At 33.7% G+C, this 26,027-nt stretch overlaps 3 protein-coding genes and 1 non-coding gene across 4 annotated transcripts in view; 2 read left to right on the top strand and 2 right to left on the bottom strand.

The window, feature by feature from the left end:
* Positions 1 to 1,927: 1,927 nt before the first annotated feature.
* LOC106709515 lies at positions 1,928 to 3,867 on the top strand. Its single transcript, XM_014501333.2, has one exon. The coding sequence runs from the start codon at positions 2,149 to 2,151 to the stop codon at positions 3,457 to 3,459; it is 1,311 nt and encodes a 436-aa protein (XP_014356819.2). The 5' UTR covers positions 1,928 to 2,148; the 3' UTR covers positions 3,460 to 3,867.
* A 3,822-nt stretch (positions 3,868 to 7,689) lies between these two features.
* LOC106709519 (cyclin-dependent kinase 4) lies at positions 7,690 to 11,955 on the bottom strand. Its single transcript, XM_045682534.1, has 7 exons — positions 11,617 to 11,955; positions 11,152 to 11,320; positions 10,678 to 10,819; positions 9,735 to 9,902; positions 9,051 to 9,211; positions 8,358 to 8,493; positions 7,690 to 7,821 (listed from the first exon to the last, which is right to left on the bottom strand). Exons 1-7 carry the CDS (start codon positions 11,735 to 11,737, stop codon positions 7,735 to 7,737), a joined length of 984 nt encoding a protein of 327 aa, XP_045538490.1. The 5' UTR covers positions 11,738 to 11,955; the 3' UTR covers positions 7,690 to 7,734.
* A 493-nt stretch (positions 11,956 to 12,448) lies between these two features.
* Positions 12,449 to 12,520, bottom strand: Trnap-cgg. The gene has a single exon. It is a non-coding gene; the product is annotated as a tRNA-Pro (tRNA).
* Positions 12,521 to 12,996: 476 nt separating this feature from the next.
* LOC106709528 overlaps positions 12,997 to 26,027 on the top strand; it is a 28,132-nt gene continuing 15,101 nt past the window's right edge. The window contains exons 1-2 of the mRNA XM_045682355.1: positions 12,997 to 13,245; positions 20,822 to 21,015. Coding sequence (XP_045538311.1) covers positions 20,937 to 21,015 — 79 coding nt within the window. The 5' untranslated portion in view covers positions 12,997 to 13,245; positions 20,822 to 20,936. The remainder of the gene's footprint in view (positions 13,246 to 20,821; positions 21,016 to 26,027) is intronic.

The following is a 26,027-nucleotide window of genomic DNA, read 5'->3' as shown; positions in this document are numbered from 1 at the left end:
CAACAAAGTTTTGTTCTTGTCACGTGGCTGGAGGTCAATGCCCCGGCATTCATTTAATTTCTTAATTTCACTAATTATTTAATAATATCATTCATTTATTAGTTATTTATATGTAACGTGTTTTATAGTTTTTTTTTCGTAGAAATGTAATTAATTAACTTTGTTCTTTTGTTTGTATAGTACAATATATTAGATATTAAGATTAAGACAGAGTCGAAGAATCTATTCGAGGTCTATACAAACCCTTGCTCTACTTATTTTTTTATATGAAACTATAGTCAGTAGTCACCTTATAAAAACTTCGCGCCGACTGTGACCAAGATTGAAGTAATTTTTAAAATATTTACAAACTAAAAACCCTGACCAAATTCAAACCACTACATGACGGTTACTTAAATGACTCATTTCTTACGTCAACAATTGTTGTAATAAAATTCACTTAAATTCTTTAAAAATGCTCTTACTATTTGAAGGTAGTTCATGTATGGAAGCCCTTATCAAGTCTTCTGGCGAAAAAAAATATTTTACAATAAAAAAAACTTTTGTCAAGGCATAATGTTTTTCACAAAACCTCCGCGGTTCAATTACTAAAGTGCTTCTACAAAACCGTAACATAATAATGACTAGCTCACACTGTAGTACATAATTATAATTTTATTAACAGTCGCCCCGCAACTACGCCCACTAAATAAAAAAAAATCTTCAAAATTAAAAAGTAGCCTATGTTTTCTTCCAGACTATGTTCCAAATTTCATCAAGATCCGTTGAGTCGTTCCGGAGATACCTTCTAACAAACGTCCATCCATCTAAATTAAACTTTCGCATCTATATATATAAAAGAAAGTCGTGTTAGTTACACTATTTATAACTAAAGAACGGCTGAATCGATTTGACTGAAAATTGGTGGGCAGGTAGCTTAGAACCAGGAAACGGACATAGGATAATTTTTACCCCGTTTTCTATTTTTTTTTATTCCGCGCGGACGGAGTCGCGGGTAAAAGCTAGTTTATAATATTAGTAATACGTATGTTTCTCAACACTCACCATGTTATAAAGTAGTTGTATGAAAATCCCTTCATTAATTACTATTATTTATTTATTTTATGTAACATTAGGTAGGTACACGTATTGGAAAAATACTACATTAGTTTTTTTAAAACATAATTAACACACACACACTATAAACAATTTAACAGATTCATTACACTACATAAAACTAAAAATGTTTTATTATATCGTATAATCTATTAGTAATGATATAAAACAATTACTTTTTATTTTTCTGAAGGTCAAACAAAAAAATTAAGGATAAGCATATTAAGGAATAAAAATATAACGTAATATAAAAGCTATCGTGTGTAACAGTATTTACTTCTAGTTGGCATCCTATTACATTCAATCAAGTCGCCTTTGCCACGAGTATATGTTGAAAAACATTAATTCTAGATGATAATAAATAAAAGAATAACTCTTTGTTCGTCACAAAACAAGCAAGACCATATTTCATTGGAATAGGAACTAGAAACGCATATCGGCAAATCTAAACTTGATCGTTAATGTTGCTAGTTTTGAAATTTGCCATGAGTCACGGGAAATTTTAATAAAAATCAAGTCTGATTATAAAAACCCAATTGTTGGTGTGAACAAATAGAATAGATAATATTTTAAACACAAATTTATAATGAAGAAACCAAAAATGTTAAAATAAAATAATATTAAATAGTAACAATTGCATGCTTATGGAATTTAATTTAGGTATAATTCAGAACTAACACCTTTTTTTTATTTTCTAATACATATAATAGTAGCAGCTTTCAGTCCATTCTTCATTTCTTGTGGTTACTTAACAAATGTATTGGGAGCTTTGTGTTTAAGTTGGCAATAACGTACATGCGCTTACGCTTACAACTTCAGTTCAGTGCGCTGACAAACGTTATGCGTGTGAGTCGTATCACCGATTGATGAGTTTTTAACAAAAAAGACCGTTGAAAAACGGTCGCTTTACATGGTAGTAGAACTCTAGGGTGTGATTGAACTATACATTACATTAGTGTATGGACGATAAAATGTGCAAGTGATTGAAGAGTTTACATTTGCAGTGTTGATCAGTTAAAACTTTAAACAACGTTATGATTTCGTAATTACAACATGGAGGACGTTTATACTATAAAAGTGAAAACAAAGCCCGACACGCGGAATTTGTATCCCTCCGAACGGAGGTATTCGGCGTCGACGGTGTCAGGCCTGGCCTGGGTCCACATCGCACTCGCCGCTACGTCGTTCTTGCTCGCATGCTTAGCTTTAGTCAATCCGAACGCCGACATCGAAGCGAATTCAAACCACACCGCTAAAAACACATCGTTTCTCGACGGGGATCCTGTTCTTGACTACAATGTAACGGACACCGACACGACAAAAAATGAAAATAGTTACATGTTAGTTCTAGCGCCGTCCCTCCTCACCGTATTCGCGTTGGCGGCGGGAGTGGCCGCTATCATGGCATCTGTGCGATGGTACGTAGACCACAACATCACCTGGCTCTTCGCCATGTCCGTGCTTTCTACCTTATTCGCCTTTATAGCTTTCGTAATGATCGCCGTGTGGTTTATAACCACCTCGGAGGAGGACATATCGGACTTTTATAAAGACAAAGTGCCGTTTAAAGACTTCATTGTGGTGAAGCACACGGATATTATAGATAAGAACGAATCTCACATGATCATAGCTAACAACGCGTCCACAGCCAAAGAAGAAGATTCTCATTTGTTTACAAAACGTGTTCTATCTATAAACATACTGATCGCGGCGTTTCTCGAGCTGCTCTGGTCTATTCTAAGCGTAAAGATATCTTACAAGGGCATGAGAAATAATTACAAGGAGGACGATAACGGAAGAAGAGGCAACTGCATTTCTGTGGTGACGACAATAAAAGGTAATAATACCAGTAAAATACCAAGAAACGGTAAGCTTCTACCGCCCAAACCGGATTTGATAGAACATTACCCGAGTAAAAAAATCAAGAGAATCTTTTTGGCTCAAAGCGATAACGGTTTCTATTTGAAGAATCAAAACAACAAAGCGAAGCAAAACACGGAGACCAGTTCGGAGTTTTATAAGGAGAGAATGTTGAACTTTTTGAACCGTTGCGCATCTTTGGAGGGAATTTCGAATTCGGAAATGCGAACTCCTAGCGTCCAGTCGGAGGCAGTGCTGAACCCTATTCCAGAGGTGGCCAGTATTGATATAAACGTGCAAGAAACGATACAGCCGGAGGTTAAAGATAGAATGACACCAATCAGTTGGGGCGATACTCCAGATCACACTATTTACAATCAGAATACGATAAATTTTGAAAAGATTTTCAATTTTGCCGGAAAGAAAACAAAAGATTCCACTACAACGGATGATGGGGACAAACAAGCGACTGAAGAAATAAGTGAAAATACACAGAAAAATTAATAAAGCGTGAAATGGAGATCGGATCATTGCACGGGACGATGTTTGTGTAGAAAGTGATTGCTTACGTAATTAGGGACTTCACACTGAAGCACAAGTCGTGCTAATTTATAAATAATTTTTATTTATTATTGAAGACTGTGAAAGCACTTTATGCTAATATTATCTTTATAGTTTTGCTAGTTTTTATAGTTAGTACCCTTTTATATTTTGTTAAGTATAGATATAAACTTCAGTGTAAAAATGTTTAATCCTGGGATAAAAACATAGTTGGTTACCCTATCATGTTAGAATAAACCTTATATTAAATCTTGAATCATTGTAACAGAAAATAGAAGATTTCTCACTTCTCGATAATTCATAAGAAGTGTTGATTTTTATAGCTGTATTGTTTTTTTATGAATTTTGTACTAAATAAAAACTAGAATTGAAACTATGTCCGGAATTTTTATTAAAAACTTGAATCTCATGTTTATCCAACGCATCTTTGGTTCCTCTGGTATTGCAGATGTCCTTTTCGGTCCTCAAAATAGGGAAAGAAGGTACTCTTCTTCTATGAAAAATTTTAGTCTAATGTCCATTTTCACCATCGAACGCATACATGTTCGTTGGTTATCGGTGATTTTAAAAATAGTTACTACAAAAATTCGCTAAAGGTACAGCCTCATAACCGAGGCAAATGCATCTTAATTACAATACAACTGTAATTATTACGGCCTTTAATAAACTTCCATCATGCTTTAATCGATTGTTTCGGAGATTGGAAACTGTTAAGCAATTGTTTGGGTAATATTTCTTCTCGGTAACATTATAATTTATGTGACCAATGAACTGCGTGGGTTCGGACGACTATTGTTTCTGAATAGCCATTATTGTGTTGATATAGGTATTGTGACTAGCAGTGTAAATAATATATTAATTTTTATCAATCATCCAATCGAAGAAATTAGGTATTGAACAATAGATCGCGGATTCACAGCAAATATTTAATTGTTGAAAATATTTTTATGAGAAGAATAAAACTATAATTGCTTTATTTATACATTGTTTTATTACAATGGTAACATTATACCTTCCCTCTGATGTTTTTGTTAAGTTGGCAGCGAAAAAAATATCATATTTACAACAGTACTATTGACACTTTAAATTATCCTTTATATACATTTTTTAAATGTGTAAAGTGGAGTCAGGACAAATTTACTAAAACGATAGGTCGTCAGATTTTTTATTGCGTATACTATACTAAAAACTAAATAAACTTAGCAGCTATAATAGGTATATTATAACTATAACTTTTTTCTATACAATAAAAAAAATATTAGTAAAAATTATCACAGTTACAGTGCAAACTAGTAGGCTGTTGCAAGCTTGTTATATTCTTGTATAAAAGCGATATTTCAATTAAATTGTCGAGAATTTATATCTCTGAGTGATGTTTGAAGCAATTTAATTGAGACGGCCTTGTTTATGAACGCAGTACAGTAATAATACGCAATCGTTATTGATGCAAAGAGATATATGATAGCTATAAATTTTTATTTATAATTCTTTTTTTGGTAAACTTTACTTCCATTTAGACAATCCTGGGACCTAATGCAAAGGCACAAACTATCCGTCGAAAAAAGTTTTCTTTTATGTCATAAATATTTTTTTGACATTCAGTAGGGCCCTAAGCCAGTCCATTTATTGTTAATTAAAATTAAATTAATGTTACCTGTACATAGAGAATTGAATCTACCATTCTATAAGTAAAATTCTAGATAATTAAACTGATTTTTTTAAGTAATTATATAGGTACTCATCTAAACAACGAATACTGTCGGAAACATTGAACGCATTTATTTTATCGTGAGCTGTTGTTTCCGTATAAATATCTTTACTTAACTTGCTTTAAATAAAAAAATACGCACGATCATGCAATATTAATAGGACGAGTAAATAATAAATATCTAGAATGGTTTCTATATTTTTTTGTACAAACAATTTAACTGGCACAATAAAAAAAAATGTAAGTGCTCACTATGGGAGAATTCTAACCTGCAAATTCATGTCACTCGGTAATCGAGTTTGTGTCAACTTTCTTTATTTTATTATAGAAACGTGACGAGATGTCGTTAATTATTCACTCGTGCGATAAAATCTTTCAAGATCATTGTGCAGTCGCCTTCACGTGAAGTTTTCACTTTGACTGCTGAAGAGTGGTTTAATCACTACTGTTTGTTACTAGAGTATCCTTACTATAATACTGTTTAGGTAACTAATTGTTGATTTCTGAAAACAAAATCCCTGTTTAAAACATATTGCCATCCCTGTTATCTTTGACGAAATAGACATAACAATCTATATATATATAAAAGAAAGTTGTGTTAGTTACACCATTTATAACTCAAGAACGGCTGAATCGATTTGACTGAAAATTGGTGGGCAGGTAGCTTAGAACCAGGAAACGGACATAGGATAATTTTTACCACGTTTTCTATTTTTTTATTCCGCGCGGACGGAGTCGCGGGGAACAGCTAGTTTTTGAGAAAGATGTTGGTATCAGAAACCAACGATAAGAGACTCTTAGTGAACATTTGACATATAAAATCTTTACTAAGGGTTCAAATTAATTAATTTAAATGCGGAGGAAGCTTGTTCGTACTTTGCGTGGATAATCAAGAAGGCCATTAAAATAAATGTAAGGGTTGGATTTCACTGCTGAAACACCTCTGAAAAAACTGTTTCTATTCAATGAGTAAGACGGAGATATTATTTGTTGTCTATGCAGTAGAAAATCATAGTTATACGAAATAAAAAAAAATCTTAATTCTATCAATAAGTCTGCGATTAAAAAAATACTGTGATAATAATCATTGTTACCTTAATCTTCTGCAAAGTTCTGATATATTAGTATTTATGAAGGTTAGAAAAAAGTAAATAAAAAAAAAACACAATCAGTACAAAAATATTTTTATTTGGCCACGATTCATACAAAAGGAACAACACAATGCGCATATTTCAATATGCAAATTCATAATATCCTACTACACAACCACTGATCTCTATAAATAGACTGGCTATAGACATGATATTTTGTGCCTAATTTGATTTTCGCCATTTTGACGTTATAGATAGGCTTAACTGTCACGTAATACAAGTGGAGTTAAATCGGAACGAAACAAAAGCTGTCAATTCCAAGCAATCGCCTATCCATTTATAGAGGTCAGTATATAAAACACACAAATTGCAAATATTATGAACATTATTTTGGTAGGTTACCAACAAGCAGACGATACACTACAAAAAGAAATTTATATATCCCTCAATAATATGTACATAGTTTAAATTTAAAGCCAAAATTAACTAAACAATAGAACGTCAAATTTCATGGCCATTACAATATTTCATTTTTCCACTTATTTTGTGAAAATTATTGGCATAAATTGCGAAAAATTGTTTTCTCATTTTGAAATTTTTGAATTTTTAGAGTAACATTCAATTTGTCTATGGTTTGGACAAAAACAAGTAACTAATATATTTTGTACATGTTTCGGCAGTGAAAACAGTTAATTATTTATAATCTATCCTGAGTAAAAAAATACCTTAGTGAAACTTATGTATGGACAATAATCCAAAACATTAAACTTAATATAAAATCAAATAGTGCTTAGTCAAACATACTAAGACGATAGTTTACGCTTAAAAAATATAATTCATTCACATAAAAACTAAATTTTCTTCAAGAAAGTTGCCATAAAGAAAATTTAGTTTAATTTTTTTTTTATTTATTTATATTTTTTACTGGTGGGCATGATTTATTCTTACATCTATCTATCTATATTTAATTTAACTAACATACTATATTATGTATTAACTATGTGTTTATTGTACTTTAAATTATACAATGCTTTATTAATAAAAATACTTTCACAAGATTTTTTTTTTCATATTGTTTTTGTTGAGATCATTCAATCTTTATTGTTTTTTTTTGTATGAATTATATAAAAATTACAAAATGATTATTATTGATATAAACAATATTATTGATAATTAAAAATGTCAATTTTCTTTTTCAATTATTCACATTATTTTTAACAGCAATTTAAACCATTTATATACAGATCCAAAAGAAAACCTCGCTGCCATTTTGAAGTAAATATTAATTATTTCTAGAATTATTAACTTAACTATAACTAATTATTAAAAAAAATAATTAGCAATATTACTTATTTGATTTATTTTGATTTGTCTTACATTGACCCCTTGAAAGTGGCAATGACCCCCCAATCGAGGGGTCTACGTGAGTGGTTCCTCTGTGAAGTATGGATGTTCCAGACAGTCCAGTGCTGTCAGACGTTTCGCAGGATCGAATACAAGCATACCCTAATAAAAGAAATAAGGAATGACTGATTTATTATTTAACTACTTGTCGCCCATGACTCTGTCCGCACGGAATTTATAAAACAATTTATTAATAGTCTATGCGTTATTCCCAACTATGGTGTAAATCTGTGCCAAATGTCATTAAGATACGTTGAGCCATTCCGGACCCACCTTCAAACAAACACCCATCCATCCAAACATTCGCATTTATAATATTAGTAAGATATCTATGACTAATATATATTTAATACTACACAATTAAACCTATAAAAATTAAAAGTGATAGTGTAAAATACCCTTTATCTTACTAATATTATAAATGCGAATGTTTAGATGGATGGATGTTTGTTTGAAGGTATCTCCGGAACAGCTCAACAGATCTTGATGAAATTTAGCACAGATGTAGACCATAATACGCATAGGCTACTTATTCATATTTTTTAATTTCGTATAGACGGAGTAGCGGGCAACAGCTAGTACTTTATATATGAATGATTTTGTCATTTCTCAGTAAACAAAACAAAATATAGTCTTACCTTAATCATGTTAACAGCGTTGGGATGTGCCCGGGGCAGTATGTCAGCCAGGTCACGGGCAGGGTAGGGGGGGAAACTGTCAGCAACTACTGACACATTGTCAGGCCACTCCTGACGCGGCGGCCTGCCTATCAGTCTGAAACATGTAAAACAAAATTTTGACGAGCATGTCTACTTCAGAAGCGTCTGTACTTCTCTAGCGTCTGTACTTCACTAGCCTCTGTACTTCACCAGCGTCTGTATTTCACTAGTGTATGTACTTCACTAGCCTCTGTACTTCACCAGCGTCTGTATTTCACTAGTGTATGTACTTCACTAGCCTCTGTACTTCACCAGCGTCTGTATTTCACTAGCGTATGTACTTCACTAGCCTCTGTACTTCACCAGCGTCTGTATTTCACTAGCGTATGTACTTCACTAGCCTCTGTACTTCACCAGCGTCTGTATTTCACTAGCGTCTGTACTTCCCTAGCCTCTGTACTTCACTAACGTCTGTAATTCACTAGCACCTGTACTTCCCTAGCGTCTGTAATTCACAAGCGCCTGTACTTCCCTAGCGTCTGTAATTCACTAGCGCCTGTACTTCCCTAGCGTCTTTACTTAACTAGCGTCTGTACTTCATTAGCGTCTGTACTTCACTAGCGTCTGTACTTCATTAGCATCTATCCTTCACGAAAATTTCTACACAATTACCTGAATATACAATGCAGCTGGTCGGAGTCGGAGGAGCCTGGCAGGAGGGGCGACCTGGTGTGGAGCTGAGCCAGCACGCAGCCGCATGACCACACATCTACCGCAGTGTTATACGATACGCCAAGTAGCACCTCTGGTGGACGGTACCAGAGTGTCACCACCTGGATGTTTAATATTGTATTTTCTTTATTAAAAAAGTGGCAAACAAGCAAGCAGCCACCTGAATTCGACAAAATGGTGACGGGATCGCCTTTAATCGACAGAAATATTTTCTTTTCTTATGCATTCCTTACTTTAAATCCACTTACGCTTACCATCCTTTTCTTATAAATGTATGAAGGCCTTACGCAATTAGTGAAGGAATGGTCAAAACATAAAGAGGTCAAAACAGTATACTTTGAACAAATTTCACTGTACTCAGTAGACCTAGATGATGTATAATATTGCGGGTACACAAGTAAAAAAAAATAAGCAACAAATGGTTTAACAAAAGCTGTATAATTTTTAAAAAGGTTTATTGGAATATCTAAATTAGATGTCAAGGAGTCATGTTTCTCTGGATATCATCATCAGCTCACTGTACGTCTCCACCGAGGGGCTCGGAGCCTACCACGAGTTAGGGGTGAATTTAGGGGTGATCTGGATTTAGCAAAGTATAATCAATAGAACGTATACTATACTCACTACACTGGTGAGCTTCATTTCAGTATCATAGGTCTTGGCGAGGCCAAAGTCAGCCAGTTTGACTCGACCTGCGGCCGTCACCAGCAAGTTGTGTGGCTTCAAGTCGCGGTGCACGATGCGGTGCGAATGGAGGAAATCAACACCGCATAGAATGTCGTAGGACATACTCTGAAAAATAACAAAGTAGGAAAACAAATCAGTTGTAGACCAAACTTTAAGAATGTTTCCATACAAAACTTTTAATCTTATTTTTGACAACAACTTAGTCATGCAGTCCCACTGAGGGTCTCGAGATATGGGCATCGTCGGAGGGAGGTGGGCAAATGGGGCAGCTGCTCAACCACCTAGAGAATCGAATAAATACCAAATAGATATATACCTATAGATCCACATAGATAACTCGGTAAGAACTTGTCAATTTTTTTATACCCTAGCTATTAAACATTACTTTGGAATTAAGAATTTTTTTCTACCTGCTCCACCCTAGATTTAATCGAGACCATTGGCAGGCCGTGCCTTTGTCTTAAGGCTACAATGTTAGGGAAGAGTAGGCCTCAGTGAATTGCACTGGCGGAGTGCAAATTTGTTGGCTACATACAATTATGACTACAAAACATGTATCTATATATATAAAAGAAAGTCGTGTTAGTTACACTATTCACTAGTCAAGATCGGTCGAACTGATTTAGCTGAAAATTGATGGGAAGGTAGCTTAGAACTAGGAGACGGACATAGGAACTTTTTTATTTTGTGTGCATTTTTTTTTATTCCGCGCGGACGAAGTCGCGGGTAACAGCTAGTTGTACATAAATAAGAATAGTCTAGTCATATTAACCATAAATAAATGAACCCATCCTACGAAAATAATTACATCTCTTAAGAGATCTAATGACAGATATAACTGTTTTCATCATATAGAGTTGAAATATTAAATTAACATTACCCTTATTCTGTTCTCGGAGAGTGGTCCCGGTGCTTTCTTTAAGTACAACTCCAGATCCTGTTCTACATGTTCGAAGACAAGGAACAGCACCAATTGATGATCACGGTCTACTGACTGACCACCATGACATACATCTAGCAAACTGAAAACAAAAAAAGTACTAATTACACCTGTTATTCAGCTAGTGGCGAAAAATTGTATTTAAATAAATAGCTGTCTCTATTTTTCCAACTAGAATGAGAGAGATATCTATATGTTATACATGATTTTTACTGTTTAATTCAATAAAGTAACATAAAAATAAATTGAATTAGTAAAATGCATAAAACCATACTTACATTATGCCAGTTTAAAAGGTCAGACATAAAACCAAAAAAGTTATTCATTGAGTTTATACCACAAAGACAAGAATAATATATTAGGAAAAGGCAAAACAGTTATTAACCTTTATCAGAATGAAAATTATACCCTCACCGAACTATGTTTGGATGTCTATATGCTTCTAGCTGTCTCAATAGCGCAATTTCTCTTAATGTAGAAAGAGGTATGCCATCTTCTGTTAGCGCTACTTTAACCTTTTTCATGGCCACAATCTGACCTCCATTGTGCAGATCTCTGGCTTTATACACTGTACCATAGGCACCTGAAAGAAATAAAAATATTTAATACATCATTATCTCTAGCACTTCAGAATAGGTGAGTCTAGACCTGGTCTTTAGGTTTTGCTGTTGCTTGATATTATTGTCCTGGTGTAAAATAAATAAAAATCATATATCTCTAAAATGTAGGATAATTAACAATCCAATTTAAGTAACAGGAAAAAAATGAAATTGCTTTACTCTATATTTAAACTTCGATGACATTGATTACAAACAAAAAATGCGCGAGATGTACTTCGCCGGCACATGGCATTAGTAGGTTATAAAGTAATAAATATACCTGTTCCTATAACGTTCAGTTCTTCATACTTCTTTGCTGTTTGAAATAAAGCACTGACATCGTTTATTGAGGCAATAGCCGGAGGACTTTGGGCGGTTGTGCTTGTACTTGCACCCGACATTATGTTATTACTAATTTATTGTTTTTTTTGGTATGAACTTAACAGTTAAACGGCACTCAAAACCACGTAAATGATAGAAAGCTTAGCTAAATTCTTATCACATTGTTAACACTATATAAAGAAATAAGTTTTATTACAAAAGTTTCTTCGTAAATTGTTTGGTTTTGTCAGTTATGTTTTCTGAGGAAAGAGGAGGGGAAGGGGTTGTTAAACGAACACCTGTCGTGTATAAACCAACCAAAAACTATGGACATTGTCCTACCTATAAAATTGCGAAGAGATGCAATTTGCTTAAACAGCTAGGGTTGTATTTTTTTTTCGTTAACAAGCCTGACATCTATGTTTCTACCAAATAATCTCTGCAAATCAGTAGTAATCCAAGCTTACAATTCTAAAATATCACATAGAGGGCAGTAATTAAGCATTTATCGTAAAATTTTTTTCGAAACCTTTAATAATTAAATATTGTGACTTTCTCTTTCGGATCTCGGCACCTATCGAATGACTAAAATAAGGAGTTTATTTTTATTTACATACTGCAAAATCTAACGCTGGATATACTTAACTATCCGTAAGTTAATCGCTAAACTTATTTATCAAAAAAATATATTATTCTATCAGGTACCAGAAAGTTACAGGCACTGCAAAAAATAATTAAAATATTATTTTACTTTTACTAGTTGACTTTAGCAGCAACAAAAAGGTACTTCTGGGCTCGTCCGGGATTTGAACCCGGGACCTCTCGCACCCGAAGCGAGAATCATACCCCTAGACCAACGAGCCATATCAGTGTGACATGAATTAGTCATTTTGAAAATGCAAGCTGTGACGCAAATAATTTAATAGTTTTTAATAAATAAAATTGTTTGATATGACATTAACATCTTATTATCAGTAGAAAATAGAAAACTGAAAGCGATTCGATCTGTAAAATGTTTTCCTAAATGAGTAGATAGTTTTAAATTTGAAATTTAGTACATTCTATAGGTATATTATGTATATTTTAAAATTATGTTAGGTAAATTCAAAGAAAATAATTCTTTCAAGATGTGTAATAAATATATGACAAAATTCATCATGTTTTAGAAAGTTGACGCGCGAAAGGAGAAAAAAGTTCCCGCTACGCTACACGTATAGCTATCACTTTCTTCATTATGACAAACGTATATTTTATCTCTTTTCCTCACAAATCTTGTGTGAAGTCTTCGAAGCGCGGCAGTTCGTATCGGCCATTACTGCGCGCGCATGTTTGAACATTTTAGTTCGTCGTTTGTATTTAAAAATTCATATTAATAAAAATATTTGTGATTGTTAAATAAAAATTTAATTATTTGTGTCAGACATAATTAAAATTCGTTAAATGTTTGCTTGACTGTTTTATTGTATACGGAACTCGTGTGTCAGTGGATTGTAATATGTGAAAGTTGGTACAACGTGTAAAAAAAATAGTGCTTGTTGATTTTAGCATACTTTTGAGATTAAAACAGCTGATATATCAATAACTAAAGGTAAGAATTTGTACTAATTAATTAAATTGAATGTCACATAAAAACGTTATTATTTGTGTTAAGCTTCTTAACGCAATTTTTCTTTAGTTAAGTTTTAAAAAACATTTTATTGTTCAATTTTGAACAAGTATCGATTATCGACGTTATTCGATTAAAGCCAGGCCTAGGGCTGGTTTGTTTAGTTTTTTCTGACTTGCCCCCGTTGGCCGGCCTTGATTTTACACCCCATAAGGAAAGCGTCCGGGTTTCTTCTTAGTTTTTTTTTTTATAAACCACAACCTATATATTTAATATAATCGAAACGGACATTTATAAAAGCTTGATTAGGAAGACGAACAGTGGTTTGGAAGATGAAAAACTAAAATATTTTAAACCGGTCATAGCAATAAGTATTTATTTGTCTAATAATATAAGTTTTTGAAAATGAAAAGATTAAAGAAAATGTCTCAATAAAATATGCATATCAGGCAGCAGCAAAATATGTAGGAAAAAAAAGAAAACCTATTAAATTAATTCAAATTAATTTTACAACGTGGTAGAAATCAGTATGAAAACGATTAGATTCGATGATCCATAGCTTAGAAACGGTGTTGCTTCACTTACCACCATGCATATAACCGTATACTATATTCACGGCAAGCACGCAACTGGGTGAACGGAACCGATTGCCCAGGGAAATAAACTATAAGATATTTCAAAATCAAATGTAAACTTTGTAAATGTAAGTAATTTAATTAAAATTAAACGAACATATCTAAATACTAGAAAAATCGCTCCATAATGAGGTTTAACTTCAGCACTCAAGAGACATTCGTCGCTAAGGCAGTCTTTTAGTGTAGAATTTTCATACTTAATCGCGACTTAGAGTGAGGAAGTAATTCTTGTTGTTTTGTTTGCTAACTACACTCGTATGATTTCACCTAAAAATACAGAGTAAAAAGTAGACTGAACGCTTCCTTGCATATCAATGAATGCCTTTGCATTTTTATAGTCTTTGGATAAAAATATCGATACAAACGCTCAAGCGATTCTTATTCATATGGAGTTTACGAAATTGTTATCCGGATATCACTTAGATATTCGAAAGGAAAAAAAAACAGTAGCGCTGTAATACAACGCTGGTATACAACTGGAAAAATGTAAACACTAACTGGCGTCAGTGTACCAAAAGATTCCTTGCCAAGCCAGTGGTACTGTACTGGCTTAATGTAAACGAGGCATATGTAACATAATACAAATAATGATGTAGTAACGAGTTCTGTTCTTCCTTTTGTTTTAAGTTAAGTTAAGTGAATATAATAATAGTATCTATTAATTATTTAGTCTTTTAGTATTTTCAAATATCTTCCCGCAATACCTAAAATGAAGTCCTGTGACTCCATACTCCAGGCTTACGTGTCTAGTGACTAGCGCAAAGTACCGCGAAGCTATCTGAAAACATTTACAATAATATTTAGAAAAAAAAATATAATGTTAAGTTTATAAAAACATACATGGCAGATGTTTTTCAAAATCCTAATTCAATGTCAAGGATTGCAAGTGAGAGTAGCCCACAAACAATGTAAAGTGGGTAACCGGGCGGCACTGGCACGAGCTAACCCAAATATTTCCACCTCCCGGACCGGTTCCTACGGACTTCGGCTGTTGTATGCGGTTATGTGCGCATTTCCACTGGCTGTGCAACTAAGACCGGTGATTTTAAGAGTCAAATGTCTTATTTCATTATGGAGCGAGTGGTGTCCCGCGACTAATCCCTAGGTGGAAATCTGATTTAAAGAAGTTTATTATACGACAAAAGTTAGTATTAATTAATTATGAATTACTAATATTAGAAATGCGAATTTGGATGGATGTATGTTTGTTCGAAGGTATCTCCCAAACGGCTGCTTGGCGTAGATGTAGAACATAACCTGGAAGAACACATAGGTAATTGAGTCATTTTTTGGAACGAAGTTCCTTATCGCGCGTTGTGAAAGGGGGCTAGACGGAAAAAATTCTTACGAAAAGTTGTCACGACACTTTTTGCCATAGTAAGTATGTTAACGACGAATGAGCGCTACTTCACCATGGCAACGACGTGACAATATATAACGAAAATTCATAGAAATAAAATGTACTTGTGAAGACTTAAGTTTTTTATTCATAGAATAAACATTGGTTCCTTCACTAATTAATCGAAAGTAACTTCGTTCCATCCGGGTGTCCCTTGACACCTCTCAAGTTTTTTTTCATTTAATTTCGCACGGGCGGTGTTGCGGGCAATAAATAACTAAAATACATAGTTTACCGTTGAAAATACGTCATGTTTGCTACATTCAATGGAACTATAGATTGGTGGATGATGAATTCCGTTATGTCTGCTTTGACTATTCATATAGGAATTTCTTATGTCAACACGCTATAGTAAGGAAAAATTGCGCTGAGTTGTCACTACTAAACACCCGTAGAAAAATATATTTATAAACATACTAGCTGTCGCCCGCAATTCCGTATGACGGAATTAAAAAAAACTTAATAACCTATGTGTTTCTCCAGGCTATGTTGTAAATCGATGCTAAATTTCAGGAAAATCCATGCAGCCGTTCTGGTGATACTTTCTTAAGATATATCTTTGTTTTTTTTTTTTCACCCAATGTGTTGTCGAACTAGTTGCTGTAATGAAACAAATGATGTAATAAATAATGTATTTAATTTCTAAGTACTTAGATATGTAAAACTAAAGTTTCTCTACGAGTACATACAGTTTCGATAACACTATCGCTGCAGTAGTTTTCGTTTACAAAGGGAATGCAGAATGTAAATACATGCGGGCTCACGATTTATTATTGACTATAATAATATAGTTGTTCACTTGCACTTTTAACGACTTGTTTAATATTTCAAAAGCCAAATAAAAAAATTTTTGCTTAAAATTGTCAAGAAAAGTTCCGTATTATTTAAACGTTACTTACCGTGGGTTTCCAAGACCAAAGTCCCATTTTAAAACATATTGTTATGTCTGTTTTGTCAAAGATAATGACAGGGATGATGTTTTATACACAGATTTTTGTCTCAGAAACCAACGGTCAATTGGAAAAGAGGAAAAACTAGCATATACTTCTGATTTGGTAAGCCATCTAGATTTCCTATCCTTATAGGAGTTAGAGGATTTTTATCTTTTTTATTTAGTCCGCAACAAAAGGAGTCGTACGTCACTTGTTAAGTAAGGCTTTAGTAGTGATTCATCGACTGAACATTGTGTAAGTTGTATTACGTACTTCGGAAACTTCATAATCCGGTTTGATTTTATTTTTATGTATTTACAATAACTTGTTAGAAAAAAAAACAAGTTACTTGGTTGAAATAAAAGGTTCACCACCTAATAAAAAATAAAATGCCGAAGTGACAAGTTAAAAAGTTGCAGATAATATCTGGAAAATAGAAAACAGCTAATTTATAGAAAAAGGATTTTTCCCCTTTCATATACACTCCCTACTCCTCGGAATCCACCTCCCCTTCCGGTCAGAAGGGTTAGGGGATTAAAATTAGACCTCCGGTATAAACAGCTCAGGCGAAACGCGGTATTACTCTAATTCGTGCTCATCATCTGTGTGGTTGGATATTGTATCGGTCGAGAGAGCCATTCGTACAGCAGCTAATGCTGCTGCGGACTCTACCCTTAAATCATATCATGCTTTAACATAAAATATGTATTTCAAAAGTGCATTAGTGGAGATGTTATTGAGACAAGAGTGTAGCGCCATAGACATTTAGCTCGTACAGTGGTAGAGCGTCACACCAGTGCACTTGCGCAAGAAAACTATCGTAACTCGGCCGGATTTCTGAATCATGCTTAATGGCCGTGCTACATCGCTGCCGCAGATCCGCTTCCAACAATGACAACTTGAGTTAGTGTCGACAGCGTAGTGTGATAACGAATTACGATGACAGCAATGATTGTCATCATCGTAATTCGTATGAAAAATAAAGAATTTTATCTTTTGGAACGAAGTTCCTTATCGCGCGTTGTGAAAGGGGGCTAGACGGAAAAAATTCTTACGAAAAGTTGTCAAGACACTTTTTGCTATAGTAAGTATGTTAACGACGAATGAGCGCTATAAACGTATAAACGAATAAAATGTACTTCTTGTGAAGACTTAAGTTTTTTATTCATAGAATAAACATTGGTTCCTTCACTAATTAATAGAAAGGAACTTCGTTCCATCCGGGTGTCCCTTGACAACTCTCAAGTTTTTTTATTATTTTTTATTCGTATACTTATGTATCTACTAGATGGAGTACGACTCGCGACGAAGTAACAGCCCGAGCCGAGGCTCCCGTGGGAGCCCTCGAGCCTAGTTACTCATAAACGAGGTTTAGGCTAAGCGCCATCTGCGCCCGGCCACCTCAAGCTCGGTGAAACTGTAAATGTCTCTGTAAGGCAAACAGTGACTACTCAGTCACGAAAAAACGACTCGCGAATTTGTGTCCTTCATAATTTTAACTGTAAACACCTATCAAATTGTTATCCAAGATTTCAATCTACATTGTAGATATTTTAAATTACTCAGATAAAGTATTGAATACGAGTATATTTAAAGGCAGCACGTAAGCATCAATAAACAAAGCGGGTTGTTAGTCGATAGCTCAGCGCGGCCGGTATGTAGGTCAACACCTGTCGTACCGTTAAAGCATGTCCGTATCTACACTTGTTCGTATACGCCGTGAAGATATTGCTCATTGTTTATTTTTCTCATGTATGATCTTGCTTATTGTACTTTAGGTCGTTGCACCAGTTTTTCGTCCTTTAGTGTTTAGTCCATCGAGCTGTCTTCCGTTAATCAAATCATATCACTTAACGTAATCCATCTCTTCTTAGGCCTATCCCTACTAGTTTACCATTCCACTTTATATTAAAAGGTCTACCTCTTCTTTTCATATAATTTAAATAAGTGATATACAAACAATATACTACGTACATAATGAATTGTAACCCATAGGTGTTAACTCAATAGCTCTTGTAATGCATTGTAGGATCTAGGCCAGAATACCAGGACAGTTTGAGCAAACATTGGGCACACACGCCAACGTTTGATCGAGCCACCGTTACTGTACGCTTGAGCTGCCACGTGAATTAACAATTACTTAGGTATTCGTATACTTATATAGCTACTACATGTGGCACGACTCGCGAATTTGTATCCTTCATAATTTTAACTGTAAGCCCCTTCTAAAAGAAATTACAGGTTGTAAGCACACACTTATTTAATTTACATGTACCATAACTAAAGCAACATTATAAATAGCTCATAAATTGCCCCAACGAGGTGATCGAGTCTACTCTGGAGCTGAAGTAGGAGATGCATAGGAAGGGGATATATGCTTTTTCTGTACATCCCGTCCTACGTCGATTAAAGTTAGGCAATGCATCTGTAATTACGGGTATCTGTTGGCAGTGGTCGCTTCGCTATTTCGGCGTATTCAGGTGGTTGCTCGTTAGCCACCTTATGATATAATCCACTCGGCTTACTTACCACTGTTACCATGTTGGCCCAGAGCTGAATACTTCACTTTACACACATATTTTTTGTCAGATATGTTTAGGTTGCGTCACATTTCCTTTTCAAAGTAAGAAAGTTAATAGCGATGGAAAATGTAAATATAATTTTAAAATTACATAATATCTGTTATGTTTCATTAATAAATTAGAAGTTTCTTAAGTTATTAGTGAAAATAAAATTTCTCTAACTTTACATTCTAGTTATTGACTTGCATATTTTATATTATGTAATCGACTGGTCGACATTTCAATGGTTTCTATACTCAAATTTGTTTCGCTTGCGGTCGAACCCTACTTTCTCACTGACAGGTTCTTTTTTAAAATTATTAGCTTGTTACCTTATATTATAACTTGCTTATTGCATTAAGTTACTGACTGAATAACAGATTACTAAAAAAAACTATAACAATAGAACTCTTAATAAGATTTAAACTCGACACTTATATTTATGTTACTACTATACTTAATTAGTCGTAAGTAGACATCGTAATCATGAAGGCCTTAATAAGTTACCTTCCAGAAAAGTCCCGTGAATGTCAGTCCCGTTTTGGAGATGGATGGAGACAGGCAGATAAACAAAAATATTAAAAATACATCATTTTCGCGATTTTTTTTTATAGTACTGCAGACACTCCAATTTTTTAATTTTATAGATATAGTAATTGTGTAAATGGTCTTCCATAGTAAAGGTCTTTGATAGACCTTTTGTTTTGACCCTTTTATTGTTTAATACAGGATCGTTGTCTGTACAATCATTATGTAAACTTACCAATTCCTAATGTGGCAGTCAGTTTTCTATAGATATATTTGGTCACGCCAAATAAATTTCAATGCGGTTGTGACTGTTATGTGTTTATTATTCAATAAAGTGCTGTGTCTTTGACATCGTTACCAATATGTACAGTCAAAGAATTATATATGCTTCCCACATAGGATAATATCGTACAGTATAATGTAACCATAAGAGCTACAATTTAGCACGTATTATTGCTATGAAAAATATTCTATCTAATTTAATTGTGAACGTTAAAACTTTTCACCTAAATAGGTACCTAGTATTTTGTACTTTGGCGGTACAGTTGAGTTTGTTGTTGTTACACCATTAAGCGCGTGTTTATAGAACTCGCGGGCTAGTTTTCGACTGTCATTATTACACCTCACTTCGCCCGCATCCACGAATTCAGTGTGAAGTAAAGCTATAAATTTCTGTATATATTGTATTCAATATCATATTCCACAGTATATAATAATCAGGGGTATAAAACAGGTAACCCACTGTCGTTTTTATTTGATCAAAACTTCCAAAACAACTGTAAGAAAAGACGGAGTTTAATTCTATTGTCAGGTACAATGTGTTTTATAACTAACATACCGCGAACGAAGGTGACTGTACTTCACGGTACATTTTTGCATGATAACATGTTAGTAGGTCAAACCAATGTAGCTACTGATAAAGTTAACTAAAGCGATAAGTGTAAATGTTGGTTAGTTTTTTTTTGCGCATTATAGGTTTTCGAATGATAGAGACGATAATTGACTATAACTAAATTTTAATGTTGTACTATGATGTCATATAAAAAATGTACATAATGTATTGAAATTAATAAAAACTTACCAAAAAAAGTAAGTATTAAAATTTATTTAATGCGTCGATTTGCATTATTTTCCAAATGACTCGTTGAAGTCTTTTGTACCGGGTGGGAATGTACTGTAAATGTTTAATTGTTTAGTCTACAATTGACAAAAATAAGGTCGTATTAGACGTATCGTTGGTTTCTGAGACCAAAACATATCATCATCCCTGTCATTAAATTTGACAAAACAGAAATAATAATATGTTTTATGGTCTCAGAAACCAACGATACGAGTAAGTCCATTCAACACTTACCTGGTAAGAGTATGATTTAGAGTATACTATAAATACTTAATACGATCATGGAAAACAGTAATTTTTAAGTCTTAATTCAGAGATTACGTCTCTTTTTATTTCTACAACGATGTATATACACATTCATAACATATTTTCCATTGTTGCAGATAACTTCGACAAATGTGATCTTCCGTGATTATAATTCTGGTATATATTTGTATAAGTAATGTGGTGTGGCACGGATGGACGTCAGTGAACTGTCAAGTTTGCCGCCAAAACAAAATGGCCGCTAGGGGGAGATGGCGGACACGCTGCCGGCTCTGCGCAGCGCTGTTCGCGATACTTATACAAGTTGTTAATGGTGAGTTGTCATTTTTATTTATTGCAACACGTTACATTTTATTGTATAACGTATTATGTTACACTAGTTGGGTGCCGCAACTACGTCCGCGCGGAATAAAAAAAAACTTAATAAGCCTTTGTGTTCTTTCAGACTGTGTTCTACATCTATGCCAAATTTCATCGAGATCCATGCAGTCATTCCGGGGATACTTTGCAACAAACTTCCATCCAAACATCCATCTAAACATTTTAATTTATAATATTAGTAAGATGTAACAATTGAGAGAATACCTCATCCTCTACTTGATGTGATTTTTTTATGTTTAGTATAATGCAAGATTTTTTTTACGAACTGAGAGTATGATCCAATATGGTTCTTTGTGACTCTAATTTCGATTGACATTATTAATATTTCACATTCTCGTAATAAAAACTAATAAAACAATCAAAAATATTCTACAAGTAAAAATTTCAAGATATTTCTACATGTAAGATTAACTTAACATAACTTTTAATAGATCATTATAAAAATGATTAACTTAATACTTATGTAGGATATTGAAGTTGTTATTGAAGGTGTAATACAGTGTTTGTGGGACGAGGATCACTTACCTGCCGCTGTTTTTATCCATTATTACTTAGTGACGTTTTTGCGTCTAGATAATGATGTTTATATTAATAATAATAAATACTAACTGTCGAACCAAATAATCGTATTCAATCCGTTTTTGTTGATCTAAGATATTTTAATAACATTAAAAAAAATGATTTTCATTCGACATACTTTAGAGAATGATCGATACAAATAAGAACTTAAAATCTTATCTATCTTCTATATATATAAAAGAAAGTTGTGTTAGTTACACCATTTATAACTCAAGAACGGCTGAATCGATTTGACTGAAAATTGGTGGGCAGGTAGCTTAGAACCAGGAAACGGACATAGGATAATTTTTACCCCGTTTTCTATTTTTTTTTATTCCGCGCGGACGGAGTCGCGGGAAAAAGCTAGTATATATATAAAAGAAAGTTGTGTTAGTTACACTATTTATAACTCAAGAACGGCTGAATCGATTTGACTGAAAATTGGTGGGCAAGTAGCTTAGAACCAGGAAACGGACATAGGATAATTTTTATCCCGTTTTCTATTTTTTATTCCGCGCGGACGGAGTCGCGGGTAAAAGCTAGTTGATATTAAAGATTGGTTTCAGCGGGTATTGGGTTCAGCGGTAAATGAATACGAATTAAATACAATTGTATCTCTACCAAACAATTTTCAATAACAACAATGTTTGCCATCAAGGTTCTCAATAGTAGAGTAAAATTATTTTTACTGATGTAATTTTCTTTAGATATATTACATCAACCAAAACACGCCAGAACGAGCAAGAAATGTTGACAAAAACTATCAAATGAAGAATTAACAAAGCATTTCGATTCCTCTTACTCCGATACAAATACTGTAATGATAAAGGCAGTGACACACAACGTGTATCAACAATTGCTATTGTAAATTTCAGTCGATCAAACGTTACTGTTCAGTTTAAGAGATAAAGAATAGAATTTCTTAATAGAAATGGCTATTAATATTTTACTCGTATGAGGCTAAATACATATTTGTATTTATGGGAAATTTGGTATATCTGTGAGTGATATTTCGTGAGATTCGTATTAACTGTCGCATTTAGAGCAAAACAGCTGCTAGAATTATTAAAAATCTATACTAAGGGATTGTTTATGTATCCATTTAACATTTCTGAGTGCGGCATTAAGTTATGTTTAGCGTAACCTACTGATATTAATGATCAGCCAAATTAAATGCTGTTTTTTTCTTGTTATTATGAGATTCACTAAAGTCACCTTATGACGTACACTTGTTCAGTGTATCGCAACCTTAATTCATGTCAAAATTCTCTCGAGCTGTTTATAGTCGTGGAGTGAGACGATCTCAAGGACTCGAGGTCGTTCCCCCATCGCCTACAGATCGCCAAATTTTTACGTTTGCTTATAAAAGCTTTTATATCATTACTAAGTGTATGATAAAGTTATTATGAACGTTCGTATCATGTATAAAATATAAATCGTTTAAAAAGTAAAAAAGATACATTACATATTAATGGCATAAATGTATTAGTTTTTTTTTTATATTAGTTATGTTGAAAGACAGAATATTGTTGTTCAATATTAATATGCAATCTTTTAAATTCAAACCGTGAATTATCCTATAAGGGCCTCCGTACACGGACATATTAAAGCAATCGACCACCGTCCTTCTATGGCACCCCTTAGGCTTTAAAGAGTATTGTAACAAATACATTAAGTAATATTGTTTATTTGTTATATTAGCCATTGTAAATTACACTCAATTAACAAAACAACAATTCGGTTAGATAAAAACGAAAGCCTTCGTGATTCGAGGTGAAAGTAAACCACGGCACAGGTTTTCGTAGGGATACTCAGAGAAAGAGATAGTTAATTTATCTATCTCATTCTACTTAACATGTATGTTTTTCAAATATTTTTGTACTTCGTACGATGAGTACCGACGTAAGATTGGTACTAATATATTATCATCTTTGTCACTCTTATAGAAAACGTCTGAGATAACATTATATTGTATACACGTATATTAAACTGCTTCTCACAATTGTACAACATAAATGGCTATTGTGGTATACTTATAAGAATGAGAACTATTTTTTTGAACACAATATAATTCGTGTTACCTCTTGACACACATTTCATCCGAAACAAAATTTTGAAATACCTGGATAAGACGATTTTTGTATTTATATTTGTGTAGTTATTTATACCGGGAATAGTAATAATATTAATAATATTTATGAAATAGCATTTTCAGTCTAGACTAGAAGTCGTCCGCGAATCCATCAGCGCAGAATGAAACGTTAAAAAAGTAACCCGCGTGCATCAGCTACCATCCCGTCGAAGTCCAGTCAAAATCGGTCCAACCGTTCCCTCAATTATCCGGAACAAATACGGCGTTTTGGACATATATACAGACAAACAAAAATTAATTAAAAAAAATGGTTTGTTAGCAATGATTTTTTCCTCGTTATTAGATAGAGCAACTCTAATTTTATAAAAAATACTAGCTTTTACCCGCGACTCCGTCCGCGCGGAATAAAAAAAATGCACACAAGATAAAAAAGTTCCTATGTCCGTCTCCTAGTTCTAAGCTACCTCCCCATCAATTTTCAGCTAAATTAGTTCGACCGATATTGAGTTATAAATAGTGTAACTAACACGACTTTCTTTTATACATTTCAATAATAGTTCTTAAAGAGACTTTGGACGTTAAACAAACAGTATTTCTTTTAATAAATGGAAACCTAAGTATCCAATAGTATCGTATTTAAAATAACGGAGGAACCCAAATAGCTAACAGCCGCGCCTAGACCTGTCCGTAGCCATCGGTTAACAGTTACCATACACTTTCGATAACAGTCCCAACGCAATCATGACTTAAGTAAGTTATAAGCAAACCATCAACCATATAATAACATTTGAAGCGCATAACTACTCTCTTTAAAGTAATTTAAGTTACAAGACACAATAGAAGTAAATTAACGTAGGCTTCCACTCCCGAATCACCCAAAAAAACCCTTTCTCACATATTGTTACATAATATTATGTAATAGCCGTCGCCCGCGACTTCGTGACTCCGGAAGAAAGTAGCCTATAAAATGCCTGCATTCATCAGCTACCTTCCTGTTAAAGTCCCAACAAAATCGTTCCAGTTTCGGAGATTACCCGGAAAAAAACGCGGATTAGGGGACAGAAAGAAAGATAGACAATCATTTAAAAAATTATTTATTGGTAAGCAATTACATCACGTTCACGAAATATGTTTTTTTTTTCGATATTAAAGAGCACAGATACTGCAATTATTCAATGAAATTGAGAGGCATGACAGACAAATGACATCTTGAGCAATTGAGCTACTGATCTACTCATCTTATAGATACTGTGTATTGTACAGTGTACATCTTCAATTTAATAAAAATATTTCGTATGGCTCATGTTGTACTTACCTTTATAAAGTTATAAGAAATAGGCATTTTCAAAATATCTTAGTCACCCACAGCCCTCAATAACTTAACGTTTTCGGTGTAGATATAATTGGCAGCCATTTTAGAAGCTTTTTATGAGGTCATTGTCCTCAATAGCCGGTGCGACGTGAGTTAAGAATGAATTTAAAAACTTCGATCACGTTTCTTTCGTTATCATTTAATGGCGTTTTAAAAAAACAATTACAAACTTCAAAATAGTTTTTATATAACACAAAAATATATTTCGAAATTATTCATTTTTCTAGACCACAGGAACTTTATTGGGAGAAATTTGTTTATTTATTCAATTGATTATTATGACTCGTCGCCCAGTTCTGGGAACACTATTGATTGAGTTGGCCCAACGCGGGTTGATTGACACATATCCTTAAATTTCTTCGCTAATATGTGTGGGTTGCAACACTATGTTTTCCTTCATCGTAAGAACGTTGGATAATATACATTTGGTATATTACAATACTAGCAGTCGCCCGCGAATCCGTCGGCGAGGAATTAAAAAAGCTTAATAAGTAACTTATGTGTTCTTTCACACTATGTTCAAATTTATAAAGATCCGTTGAGCCAGACCGGGAATACCTTCTAACAAACATCCATCTAAACTTTCGCATTTATATTAGTAAGAGTAAAATTAAGATTATTTAGTAAATATTATTGAACCGGTGACTTACACTTTCCCCGGTCTCTGAGATCATGTAAATTGCATTTCGTAATAAAATCAATGTAGAAAGTCTCAACGCATAATGTTTAGCTTTCCAGCTAAGTTAGGTCGTTAGCCTAGACAATTTCCAATCAACTTATTGCAGTTGTCTGCTCAGCTGTATAAATCCACAACAAACTTAAAACGGTGTTAAAAATAACTGAGTCTCAAAAACATGATGGTTTGACTATGCTCATCGTTTAACTATGCTTACGATTGGAAATAGATATAAGCTCAAAAAAT

This window comes from Papilio machaon, chromosome 19, assembly GCF_912999745.1.
Source record: "Papilio machaon chromosome 19, ilPapMach1.1, whole genome shotgun sequence".
Classification (NCBI taxonomy): domain Eukaryota; kingdom Metazoa; phylum Arthropoda; class Insecta; order Lepidoptera; family Papilionidae; genus Papilio; species Papilio machaon.
Note: the sequence above shows the minus strand (reverse complement) of the source record. Positions and strands in the feature narration are given on the sequence as shown.

Coding starts and splice junctions, on each gene's coding strand:
- LOC106709515 (XM_014501333.2), top strand. CDS start 2,149: ATGGAGGACGTTTATACTATAAAAGTGAAAACAAAGCCCGACACGCGG.
- LOC106709519 (XM_045682534.1), bottom strand. CDS start 11,737: ATGTCGGGTGCAAGTACAAGCACAACCGCCCAAAGTCCTCCGGCTATT. Junction 9,903..10,677: donor TCTCCGAGAACAGAATAAGG/GTAATGTTAATT, acceptor GTTATTTTTCAG/AGTATGTCCTACGACATTCT. Junction 8,494..9,050: donor CAGCTGCATTGTATATTCAG/GTAATTGTGTAG, acceptor TACATGTTTCAG/ACTGATAGGCAGGCCGCCGC.